Raw genomic sequence first — 13,618 nt, forward strand, 5'->3', positions numbered from 1 at the left:
CGTATATTCTGCTTAGTTAAATGGCCCTTTGCTTTCTACTCTTTGTGCTTATAAATACAGTACTGTGTAATGATACAGACGAATTCTCAATAAAGCTGCTCTCATTCTCTAATCTATCACGGTCTACTGCCTTTATGTAAAGGCTCTCGCAAGATAACCAATGGAATTAGTTAAGGTTGATGCACTGCTGTTTTTGACTTATTTCACACACACATGTAAAGATTCATATTTCTTCATTCAAAACCCTTGAACTTTTGGACTGTTGCTTTCAAAATGTAATAAATCCACAAAAATAAATCGTAAAGGGCATTTCTTAAGTTTCTTGTTTCTCGAAAAAAAGATAAACTATTGCACCAATAGCTAGCAGCACAGGTCAGCCAAATGGAGATCACTATGGAGAAGCTTCTTTTCACTGAAAAGCAGCTTGTTATTCTAAGTAACTGCTGAAAATGAATAAATTAAATGTATTGCGTTTCTTCTTTCACAAAATACTCACAATTGCAATACTGAAATTCAGACAGTCGAATGGACATTTTAAACCAACATAAAATGCATACCAGAGTGCCATTTGTCATCCCATTCAAATGCAAATATACGGTACATGTTTCTTGTAATAAAACAAACAAAAAAAAGATATTAGGTAGGACAAAACCACTACAATAAGTCATATTTCTCTGATTGGTTGTCTCCGCTGGCCAGAGGAGGCCATTGCACATCAGCTATCTGTTTTTGTTTGTAATTTTAAAATAAAGTATTCAGTTGGATGCTTTAGTTATTATACTGTGTAACATATAAACATATAAAATACAACAGTTTAATGGTATGGTCCATAGATTTAGACTTTAGATTTAGTCTATAAATCTTTCGATTGACTTTCATTCAGTGTTCTTGGTTTTTATTAAAGGATAAGACCGGTTTTTTGACATTGGGCCCTTGATTTCACATTATAACATGATGTTCTACTCACCCCTGCTTGTTGTTGAACATTTGGAGCTGTTCCGAAGATATTCGCGAGGCGTCTGGCTGCTCTCTTGAGATATTCGGCCATCAAACGGTTTCCTATGGGCAAGCTTATACAGGTACAAACTATGCTGTTTATAATTTATTAATTACTCTACACCAGCACTGATAACGTGGAGGTGCGTCGCTTACTTAAAAAAATCCGGGTTACTAATTTTGAATTTTAGCCGAATGAATAAATAGGCAGCAGGTCTGTGGGCTGCCTGTGGCAGTAGCACGACGATGACGTCAGTAACACCCACTTTACGACAAAAAAATCAAAATTACAATAACCCGGATTTTTTTAAGTAAGCGACGCACCTCCACGTTATCAGTTCTAGTGTAGAGTAATTAATAAATTATAAACAGCATAGTTTGTGCCTGTATGAGCTTGCCCATAGGAAACCGTTTCATGGCCGAATATCTCAAGAGAGCAGCCAGACGCCTCGCGAATATCTTCGGAACAGCTCCAAATGACCAACAACAAGCAGGGGTGAGTAGAACATCATGTTATAATGTGAAATCAAGGGCCCAATGTCAAAAAACCGGTCTTATCCTTTAAGTTTCACCCCAAGTTTTATGTTTTATTGTTTGTTTTAATTTTTTGATGCTTTTTGTTTTAGTTTGTGTTTGCACGATTTATTGTTTTGTTTTGTAGGAGCTTATTTATTGTGTGATCCGTTTATGACCAAGTTTTTGGTTCTGATGTTTTTTTTCTTAGTTCTTTCTCATTTTCAGTAGATGCCCACAGCTGAGATTGCCATAACCTCTCTGTTCTGGTCCTTATTAACTCACCTAAATATTCAAAAAATTGGAACATCAAATTTCAAGTCAACTTTAAAAACAACTTCAATATCAATACAAACAAGAGTTACTCAGTGAGTAAGAACAATATGTTTATAACTAAAAGAAATTTATTATATGGAGATTCGAAGGTAATCACTTGATGTATAGAACAAGCTGAACAAGTACATTAAAGACAGTGAGACTTCGATTACAGCAGGGTTAAAAGGAACAGGATTTCATGTTGATTAGCAGGTGCAGGTACTTTAACAGCCTGATACACAAGCACCACAGCTTTCCGTTGAATATGAATAGATACAAACACCAAGTAAGTGCATAAGAAGGCATTTGAGAGCTGTCAGTTAAATCAGGAGCCCATGCCACTTTGCCACAGGCTGGCGGACTGAGCGCACCATCAAGGTCCAGTGCTCGTCTTCTGAGCTTTTCTCCTTCCCCACATTCAACTGTCCAATCACACGTTTGTTTGATTTCTTAGTTGTACAAGTCTCATACACGGCGACCGAAATTTTACACTGCTCTAGAGTTAAGTCTGGCAGGGAGAACATGAGGACCTCATTGAAGACAGTCACTGGGCTGCTGGCCACTGCAGAGGTTTTCTGGTACCTCCGCTTGCTGCGATTGCACTGGACGCTGATCCTGGCATACAGGGCTGTACAGCACAGACACATACACACACATAAGGATAGCTTACAGCTGTATGTTATAATGTATATACATTACATCTGGTGGCTTTATCTTTGTGCATTACCAGTATCTGGACACATCTCTGTGAGGGCTGTTCTGACCTTCAGCAGCCCAACCTCGATCCTCTGGGAGGTGGGAAGGAACCTTAATGACAGCAGAACCTCTCCAACAAGATTCTACGTAAGGCGTGAAACAATAAACTTATCTACATTATGTAATGTCAACTACAGTGTGAAAATGGGTTGAAACTGCTGTAGGCATTTAGGAAGTTTACAAGGAGAAAAATGAAAAACAATTATTAGTTAGAATAATGGCTTTACTTGAAATTTTATTTCATTATTCATTGTTAAAGTCAAATAACATGATCTCCTTTCTGCTTCTCTAATGTGACAATATGCCAACTCTGTTTCATACCAGACAACATCAAAACTGCTAGTACTGAGGGTATCGAGTGGTGCTTTTTAAATGATCAGTCAATTACTTCCGAGGATATGAGTGAACATATCAGAGCAGAACTGCGTTGGCCCAAGTTTTTGCAGACAGAAAATCATAATCAGGTGTTGTCATTTCAAATATGGAGTACCTCAAGGGTCAATTTTGAGACCAATTTTTCCCATGAACTAATTTTTACTTTGTTCACTGAAAGAAAATCATCTTTAAATTATTTCTTCAACTGAACTAAATACAAACAAACTTCCAGGAACACAGACATATTTATTCCTGGGTGAATTTAAAAGCCTTCTGCCTCTTTGAATATCTAGAGCTTTAAGTATCATACAAAACTCAAGGGTCATGTTACTTATGGTATTAACCTAGAAGAGACTAGATTTTACACAATTGTTCACTATTTCACTTGCTTTTATCTAGTCTGAAATGCTAGCTGTTTTAACAGAAAAGAAAATCCATTTTGTACTTGTATAGGCCGCACCGGATTATAAACCGCGGTTGTCCGCATTGTAATATGTAGGGGTGGGCGGTATGCACGGTATCATACCTTATGCGGTATTTTTCACCAACGGTAGAGATTTTTTTCCCATTCCTTATACCGCAATAGCTCATGAGTCCGGCAGTAATGCAAAGTTTTGAACATCCGCTTGGATATGCCGGGCGACAGTAATCGCAAGACAGGGTAACACGAGTAATTTGTTTTACCACCTGCGGGCTAACCATTTTCCGGAATATGAAACGAGTCAAAGCCGGTGTTCTGTCGACTTCTCCTACTTGTCGAGATTTGCTACTTTGTGGTTTTGCGCATGCGCCGAGCCGATTTTCTAAGTTTCGTTTTCACGCCCATAATATTTTGCTACCCTGCGTCTCAGCTGGTGTGTAACGGTAACATCCTCAAAATCCTGATTATTTTCTCTTTTGGAAGACATGCAAAGTAATAAAAAACTTATCGTATTAACAAGCAGTTAGCTTAACATGCACAAATGGGGTGTCTGAAACATGACGCATATTTGAGCATGTTGAATAAGTGGAAGGCGCCTATGAAAGTTACATTATCCAAGAGGCAGCGGCTTTTCTCTCACAGAGTTTATTCGAAGAAATGTACCTTTTCTTATTTTTTAAATATAAATATAACGTATATATTTTTAATATTTCCTGTGTTTTCTGTTTTGCACAATAAATTTAATTTAATATTGCTGCAAACATCCTGATTGAAAGTGTTTATTTGGTGCTATGGTAACCACTGAGAAACTGTTCTGTTGTAATTTATATACAAAAGTACCATACCGCGATATATACCGGGGTATACATTTTAGGCCATACCACCCAGCCCTTAGCCTGGGAATTCCCATGCTGCTTTGCGCTCGATTTCATTCTCACTGCAAAGTCAGCCTGGAAACCACCGCCCTTATTTTTGCCAGAGTTTGGGAACCAATCACAGAACGGGGGGGGGGCGGCGGCAGCAAGACGATGACGACGTCTATGCGCTACACCGAAGCTTGTAGAGTGTTAATTCAACATGACAGCGGACACAACGTTACCGTTCAATGCAGCCTTAGAAAGTGTTTCGGAGTAGATTCACCCTAGGGTCATTTGAACCGTGACATCCAGCCAAGTAGCCCACCCGAAGTTTTTCCGATATTGGCTGAACATCAGCTGAGTTACTGAGTTATCCCGAATAGCTTAGTACAAGCGCTAACGGACCCTGGCAGTATCTCCAAAATTACCACACTAAAATCACATGTCATGAAACCAAACTTCTACAGTAGTACAAATATGGTCTGTACTCACAAAACGATGCATTTGGAAGTTTGTACATAGTCCAGGAGTTTATTATTATCATCAGCACAAGCCTGATAGCTTTTCTGCTGCTAAAGCTACGTCGACGTCACTTCTGGGAGCTGGGAGCTTCAAAGTAAGATGAGGGTTGAGCTACTACTGTAGACAACAAAGCAAGGCTGCTCAATTTCTCCATTATTAAAATAAATTCACAACTCTACAACATAAAAATTCATGTAGAATATAGCATATAGGCCTACTTTGTTGTCAATTTAAGTAACTTAGAGCGCAAGTTTACTTTTATTTTCCATTTTTTTCTTCTTCCTCGTCGAATTTCTGTCGTCATCTGGTATAAGTGATACAATTGGCTATGAATCGCGCGCAAAGCAGCATGGGAAATACCTGACGTCATTTGATAGACATTCGTAGCGCCCAATAAACGGCTCTAGGCATTCGTAAACCACGCCTCAAATACGAGAAAATGCACACCTAGTTCCCAGACCACCATCTCATCGAGATTGTGGACGCGTCAGCCAGGCTACCCAGCCCTAGTAATATGTTACAATGTGGACATGTACAATGTACCCCCCGTTCTGTGATTAGTTCCCTAACTCAGGCAAAAATAAGAGCGGTGGTTTCCAGGCTGCCTTTGCAGTGTGAATGAAATCGCGCGCAAAGCAGCATGGGAATTCCCAGGCTAGCTCAATATAACAATTATTATTATAACAATTTTAATAAGCATTTACAGTAAGACCACTTGTGGCTACTTTTCCATTAACACATTCAATTTCTGAGGTTCAGTTTCCATGAAAGAGTGTTTTCACTATTTCTAAATAGTTGTTAAATTATTCTGCACAATAATAGAACCCCTTAATTCCCTCCTCAAAATAGAATTGGATGAAGAGTTTCTGTTTAACTGCATGCCGTGTGTTTGTATTTGTTCTTCATGTCCTGCAGTACCTTCTGGGGAATCTGCAGATCCTCTTGCAGCTCCAGAGGGTAGGAGATGTTAAGCTGTCCCAGAGGAATCCTCACCTCTCCCAACACCGTGTGTCTAGAATATTTATCAAAGTCCCTCACCTGAGATGATAGAGACACATGAGAGGTAGTTTACGAACAATAAACAAAATCATTTTCCCTCAGCAGTCCATTGTTTCTCCTGCCTTCTTGATTATCTTGACAACCACTGTGCACTTTAATATTTCCATAATTTTAAACTCTTTTCATTTTGCAATAAAATAGCTTAGATGTAATCTGCAGGCACTTTTCTTAATGATTTTATAAGTGGAAGTAGAATGATCAAATAAGATTTCAGTGTGTTCTTAAAATGAGATGTTAAAATCAGGAACATCCTGTCTCAGAGTGATGCAGAAAAACTGCTCCATGCATTTGTTACCTCAGGATTGGACTACTGTAATTCTTTATTATTGGGCTGTCCCACAAATTCGCTGAAACTTGAGATCTAACAGCAGAGATCATATTTCTCCAGTTTTAGCTTCTCTTCTTTGGCTCCCTGTTAAATTCAGAATAGAATTTAAGATTCTTCTCCTCACATATAAATCTCTTAATTACCAAGCTCCATCATATCTTAAAGATCTCACAGTTGGATATTTTCCCAACAGAGCACTTTGCTCTCGGACTGCAGGTTTACTTGAGGTTCCCAGAGTTTCTAAAAGTAGAATGGGAGGCAGAGCCTTCAGTTATCAGGCCCCTCTCTGTGGAACCAGCTGCCAGTTTGGGAGGCAGAGCCTTCAGTTATCAGGCCCCTCTCTGTGGAACCAGCTGCCAGTTTGGGAGGCAGAGCCTTCAGTTATCAGGCCCCTCTCTGTGGAACCAGCTGCCAGCTTGGGAGGCAGAGCCTTCAGTTATCAGGCCCCTCTCTGTGGAACCAGCTGCCAGTTTGGCTTCAGGAAGCAGACACCCTCTCTACCTTTAGGATCAGGCTTAAAACTTTTTCTTGGTAAAGCTTATAGTTAGGGATGGCTCAGGTGACCCTGAAACATCCCATAGTTAAGCTGCTATAGGCTCAGACTGCTGGGGGAGCTCCCATGATGCACCTCTCCTCCCTCTGCCCTCTTTACTCTCCATGTACATATGACATCATTGTTGTCATTAACTGGATTGGACTATTTTGGATTTTGATCAATTTGATTCGATCGGATTATAATTGAATTACAGTCAATTTGATTATATTCGGCTTGAATTGGATTGTATCTTTGAAATGCTTTGAGATGAAATTTGTTGTGATTTGGTGCTAAATAAATAAAACTGAGTGTGAATGTGAAGGTGTTTGTGTATTGCAGGACCTCCATCCTGAGGCTGATGTGACGAAGCTCGTCTTTGTCCTCCTGCAGGATGCAGCTAAACTGGTCACCAAATAAAGGGTTACAGCTGCCTTTTACGATGCGAGTCCGCCACTCCTGCAGCACGGTCCACAGAGCAGACGGCGTCACTTCACCCTAAGAGGATCACAGCAATAATCCTTCATATCTTTAGTACAGATGTTGCTTCAACTGGCTATGCTGAATATGTTTGTATAGGTGCAGAAAACGGGCAGCAATTCAATACTTTACATATTTAACTTACAAACAACCATAGGAAAAAGGTCTGTTGAAGCTCTTATAAGCTTAATATTTTTGTCTTAAAGGACATACAAGAATAAGCACATATCGACAACATTACCTCTTCTTCTTTTGAGTATTCCAGTTCTTCTGCCTCTGATCCAGCCCACATGAGGAGTATCTTAACAAATGGTTGGAGGCTTGTAGTCTGGCTCTGGACTGAAAGCCCCTCGGCCTGCAACACGGTGACCACCAGACGCGACTGTAGATGGTCATAGTAGACGGAGAAACGTAGCGAGCCTTCAACCTGACATAGGAGGATGTGTTATGAAATAAGATAAAATTAAATGACTTTTAATTGAAAGCTTTCATCAGTTTAACTCTCTAATTTGCCCTTTGTTTTGATAAATGACTAAACACGAATGATTGAATTCAAATCAGTGTGAAAAAGAAATCTTCACCTCTATCAGTTGTCAAGTTTTTTTCAAATCAGGACATGATTAACAAAAAGAAAGTAAAAGAGGAAAAAAAACATTTGGTTCTTCTTACCATGTCTTAGAATTGTGCAAATACAACCTCAGATAAACAACAGAGTACTGTGTCGTGCATTGCTGTTCATCTGAATTTGTATTCATCTTGTTTTATGACTTAGTGAGGCACGGATTAATTTTTGATGTTCTACTATGTAAAACCTTTACATTTAAAAAGGGTGTACTTTCTTTCTCACATGACTAAGCACTTCAGTGAAGATAACAATGAGTATCAATTGGGAAAATGACAATTGATGGTGGGACATTTTAGCATCTGTTGCCTTTTTAATGGTTTCCTGCTCTCTTATGTCTCCGTCTGACAGGATGGATTCTGAGGAGGGAAACGAGGCCTGAGTCAGACAGCGACTCAGTCTTTGGGCTTCAGTACTGACATCCTCCACCTGTAAAAATCAACATACATTTTTTATTTTTTCAACAGCACCTCCACCAGTTTATATTTGGTGTTTAACTTCCTGTGTTTGAACACTTGTGCTCACACTCCTTACGCACACAAATTACTTTGTACTGTAGATGTTCTTGACAAGTTAACAATAACTTAACAAATTATGTAATATTTTACAAGTTAGCTTCCTCCGTTGCACTAGAATATTTCCTTAATTTAGCCATTGCTTTCTAAGCTTCAAAGCTTTGACCACAGTTAGAATGTACTTAATGTTTTTAAACTCAGCAGGAACCTAATGAACACATTAGTCATGGAATATGAAGGATAAAGCAAACTAGATAAACACATCTTACACTTAGGAGAGCTCTGCATTAACACAATCATCACACCCATCGTGTGGTTTACTTACCCGACATCAAAGTTAGGCAACATTACAGAGATTGAGACACAAACCCATGCCCACAAACCAGAGGTGGAAAGAGTACTGAAAATTTGTACTCAAGTACAAGTACTGTTACATTGCTTGAATTGTACTCAATTACAAGTAAAAGTACTAGTGTTAAAAAAAAATACTAAAGTAAAAGTACATAGTACTCTAGTACTAGACTACAATTCACACAGGCTCACCAGAACTGGACAATAGAAGATTGGAAAAACGTTGCCTGGTCTGACGAGTCTCAATATCAGTCGCAATCGAATTAGTGGCGGAATGGAAAATTTCCGTTTTCCGCAAACGCGTCAATTCCGCTAACACGTAAATGGACCGGAAATGAAATTTACGCCAGTGCCAGCCGCTATACCGGGTTATTAAAGTTAGGCAAATAGGCAAATTTAACGTTCTGAAATTTAAAGTTTTAACGCAAAATTAGCTTTTTAGGCAAGATTAATGTGCGTAGGCTCTATTACGCATGTTCTATAAATAGTCTCGAAAAAAAAAATTACTCATAAAAGTACCCAAAAATCTACTTAATTACAGTAACGTGAGTATTTGTAATTTGTTACTTCCACCCCTGCCTCAAACTGTGTAAAGTTTTCAAACTGTGACTCTGCTCCCATCTTTTAAGTCAAGTGTCCCATTCTAACATGAATTTCTCTTACCTTCGTACTGGGAGGTGCCGAGTAGTTTCCTGCTGTTGATGGCTTTTCGTCTGAGTATAGTAGATCACTGTTTACTGGAGCAAAAATCACACATGACAATTACGCTGAGAAAATTTCAGCCTCATCAATATTCAGTACAGAGCAAGAGCCCTGAACCAATCCTCATTTCTGAAATTGCCAGAAAATCTGGAAATGGGTGTAGCAATTTTTTTAAACGCGCAATCTACAGTGTAATTACAATAAACTAAATAGAGTTTGTTCAGTTCTGAGCAGCTTTAAAGTGAATATCTGCTCTGAGCTCCTTTCTCCTCCAACACAGCCTGAACCCTCTCAGGCGAGCTTTCTGTCCTTTCTTTAAGGAGTCTTCAGGAATAGTTCTCCAGGCTTCTTGAAGGACATCCCAAAGCTCTTCTTTGGATGTGGGCTGCCTTTTGTTCCGTTCTCTGCCCAACATGATCCCACACTGCTTCAGTAATGTTGAGCTCCGGGCTCTGGGGAGGATTCATCCCTCCATCAGACCTGCTGCCACTGATTTTCAGCCCACTTCTTGTGTCCTTTGGCACAGCTCAGCCTTTTCTCCCTGTTTCCCTTCCTTAAGAACGGCTTCCTGACAGCCACCCTTCCATGGAGCCCATTTCTGATGAGGCTTGGGCCAACAGCAGATGGATCAGCTGAAGCTCCAGATGCATCTCTCAGCTCCTGTGTCAGGTCTTTGCTGGATTTTTTCCTCTTTCTTAAGGACATCACTTTCAGATCCTGTTTGTTATAAATTGGCTTTATTCTTAGACTTTATGTATTCATATTCTGTAGTTCTCTGGATAATCTATTGTCCTAGGTTGTACGGTACACTCTGCTCATACAACGCAAATGTATGTCCAACACTTCAAGATGACATAGCGGGATAAAATAACTGGGTCAGATAAAGCGGCTCTTAGGACAGATAGGTCTGGTGCAGTAGATGCACGCCTGAAACAACACGCACACATCGCTTATCACATCCAAAGAACATGACAAAGACGGTGGATGGCCTGCTCACAGCATGAGTAAATATTCAATGATGCGTCGTCAAATGTAGGTACAACCTCTGAGATAAGGGTGAACATAAATATGAAATGTTTCCAGATCTCGGGACTTGGCCAGACGGATTTCATGCGAGAACTCTGTCTCTCCAAGTCCAGCGCTGATACTTGACCTGTGACCTCCAATAAACACTTTGTTTAACTTACGACTGCTCCAACTGGTTTCTTGGGCTTCCAATATAAAGAATCGGATCTAACATGTTCATCTGCTGTAGATAGTTCTTTAGGCCTGACACTTCTTCTTCTGTCCTCCACTTGTCCAGTTTCCTCAAATGTTTTAAGGACACACTGCACACCATGCTGAGATAATGCCAAGTTTTCAGCTAACAGCTCTTTGGGAATCACCTTGTTGCTGCAGAAATCCTGTTTTCTGTCTGTCACACTGTGTTATTTTTGCTGTTTTTCACACATGCAGCTAAAGAAATGGGAACAAATGATGTGACTCTGTGACAGGCTGCTGGGAACAAAGTGCCTAAAGATCCAATTTAAAGTGGCTTCTGTGCTACGTTTTCTGTTATGTGTGGACACAACACTGGTTCATCCTTTGAGTTAGGAGCCTTTTTTCTGCCTGAATGATTCATAGGTCAGAGTTAAGTGACTTTACTCTTTAGAAGCAAAACATACAGAAATGAGGGGGGGCTCAGACATCTGCACTGTACTTTATGCGGCACTCTATGAATATGTAACAGAAGTTTTTCTCACCAGTATCTTGATGGGAGAATGTGTTGTGTGTCTGTGTGAAGCATCTGAAGATCTGCCAGGCCAAGATGCCGAGCGCCAGCAGGAGGAGAATGATCGAAATGGCCAAGATCGAGTACTTAACCACATTTGAGAAGGGCATCTTCAGCTCTCCAGCAGCTGAAAGCAGCCCAGTGGGGGCTTGATGGTCTATGATAGTGACCATGACTCTCTACCTCCATATGATCTAAACACACTCTGCAAAATGAGAATACAGACCGTGTAAGAGTAATAAGGAGCCATACACAGAGCAGCCATATTAGAGATACAACCATTAAAAAACACCAACAGTTGATTTCTTCTTGTGAAATAATCACAGTATTCAATCACTATTGTATACGTTACAGGAGTCAGTAGAAGGCGGTGATCTAAGACTGCTTTTTATAAAGAAAAAAAAGTGTAATTGATTACAAAAGCAAATATTGTGATAAATTGGTGTTCAATGGCTTGAAGTTCCCAAGAGCATTCGTCCCAACTTTTAGTTAAAGTTATTACTGTTGACATCGTCAATCAATCTTTAGAGTAAGATTTACTTTTTCTATAGAAGTAATTTAAGGTAAACAAGAAATAATCTTGAAAATATTTGTTCAGTTCAAGGGCAATAAAATAGGAAACTGAGCAATGTTGTGCGTTAGCAGTCATAATCAGATGTCACGAGTACTTTCCGGTATGTCACAGTGGAACTTAATGATGCTCAGATAAAACAGTGGATTCAGTCAAAAACAACAAAACATATCAATGACATTTTGTTGCTTCAAGCTCTACATCTTTTATTTATGCTTGTTCCAGTATTAAAATCAAACTACCACACTAATAAATTATAAAAAAAAAAGAAAACTTCCAACAGGCAACCATACACCAAGCTGCTCCCAAGAATGATCAAAGTTGTGTGGAGAACAATGGAAAGTGTAAATTGATATCTCATATATCATTCAGACGGACATGGACGTAAGTTCCATATGAGCTTTTTTAAGAATAAACTGATCTATATTTGTCCAAAACATATTCAAGCCATTTATCTGAGGCTTTGCATTTAATTATTTGACACGGAATGTGCAACAACCTGAAGAAAAAATCCTGTCTGGTTCGCCGGCTTTTTATCGCTACAATCTACTTTAAGTGTCTAAAAGTCTTCTATTTTATTTCTACAAGATAGATTTGGCATCAAGTTACAAACCTGTATTCTCAGTAAAGAGCGCATGCATGTTCTTCAGGAACAAAAACTTTATACAGCTGCTTCTTGGTTGTAAAGACATGATGATATGATATCACATACGCTTTAGTCAAATAACACTTGATCTGCTGACGCTCTATGCAAATTATGATGAAGGATGCAGGGAAATGCGACAGGTTCATCTAGAGTTCCAATTCTAACAAAAGCAGTACCTCTGTTATTGTGCAGTGATGTATAAATTAACTCAAGCCATTTTGTCAAACAGTGGTGAAAGTAAAGAAAAATCTATTTAACTTGTGTGCAGATCTGTCACTGCTTTCCATTTGTATCACTAAACCAATGTAAAGCACAGATAAACATTTACCTGAAATAAGTAATAAAAGCTCATCTCTTATTTTTCCTTCAGGCACACAAGCTCCTGTGCTGTAAATCCATGATGTGAGCTCTTCAGTTGCAACAGGGACAAAAGAACTCATCTCGAAGACAAATTCAAACTAGTGCTTTATCATGTAACTGTTCCTCCTGCTTTGCAAACTCACAACACACCCCCCCTTTCTCTGGTCTCTGCACACTCAGCACATGACTTCCTGCATGCCATTCTGGGAAAACAGGTTTGATTAGCTCCGAGTAAAATGTCAGGGAGCTTATTGTGCTTTAATGCCTGCTCTCTTCCTCTTAAAGATTCAGATGCAGTTGTTTGCCAAACGTTCAGGTCAAAGAAGTTAAGAAAATGAGGTGGAAGACATACAATGTGTCCAAGTGTTGCAGTTGCTCGTGCACTGCAGCTGTGAATTTATGTGAAAAATTACATTATTCAAAAGCTATTTGACAAAAAAAAATTATAATTTATAAATCAATTCTACGTTTTGGTTCTCTGGCTTCCTTCCACTGTCCAAAAACATGCATGTCAGGTTAAGTGGTGACTCTGGATTGTCCCTAGGAGTGACTGTGTGTGGTTGTTTGTCTCGCTTGTCTCCGTGTGGCCCTGTGATGGACTGTCGACATGTCCAGAGTGTACGCTGCCTCTCGCCCAATGACAGCTGGGATAGGATCCAGCCCCCCCTCGATCCTAAAATTGGATTAAGCGGGTATAGAAAATGGATGGATGGAATTCTAAGTTTTTATTACTAATTTTTAAAGTTGCCTGTTCAGTTGTAGATAACAACCTGCAGCAAGTTAAGGCTAAGAGACGTGATCATGTTCTAAAAGATTCGTCACCATCTTGCAGACTCATCACATAGTTTTTTTTAGGATGGCTCACTGACAGCGAGGAATGCAAGGTTTAAGAAGAAATGCACCTGACAATAGGTGTAATACGCCTA

General features: G+C 39.5%; 1 protein-coding gene across 1 annotated transcript; it reads right to left on the reverse strand.

The window, feature by feature from the left end:
* Positions 1–1,820: 1,820 nt before the first annotated feature.
* syt19 (synaptotagmin XIX) lies at positions 1,821–12,826 on the reverse strand. Its single transcript, XM_075470694.1, has 9 exons — positions 12,661–12,826; positions 11,087–11,320; positions 9,306–9,379; positions 8,086–8,205; positions 7,396–7,581; positions 7,020–7,172; positions 5,674–5,793; positions 2,552–2,663; positions 1,821–2,452 (listed from the first exon to the last, which is right to left on the reverse strand). The coding sequence occupies exons 2-9, from the start codon at positions 11,286–11,288 to the stop codon at positions 2,145–2,147; spliced, it is 1,275 nt and encodes a 424-aa protein (XP_075326809.1). The 5' UTR covers positions 11,289–11,320; positions 12,661–12,826; the 3' UTR covers positions 1,821–2,144.
* Between the last annotated feature and the right edge of the window lie 792 nt (positions 12,827–13,618).

The sequence above is a fragment of the Odontesthes bonariensis genome, chromosome 7 (assembly GCF_027942865.1).
Source record: "Odontesthes bonariensis isolate fOdoBon6 chromosome 7, fOdoBon6.hap1, whole genome shotgun sequence".
Lineage (NCBI taxonomy): Eukaryota > Metazoa > Chordata > Actinopteri > Atheriniformes > Atherinopsidae > Odontesthes > Odontesthes bonariensis.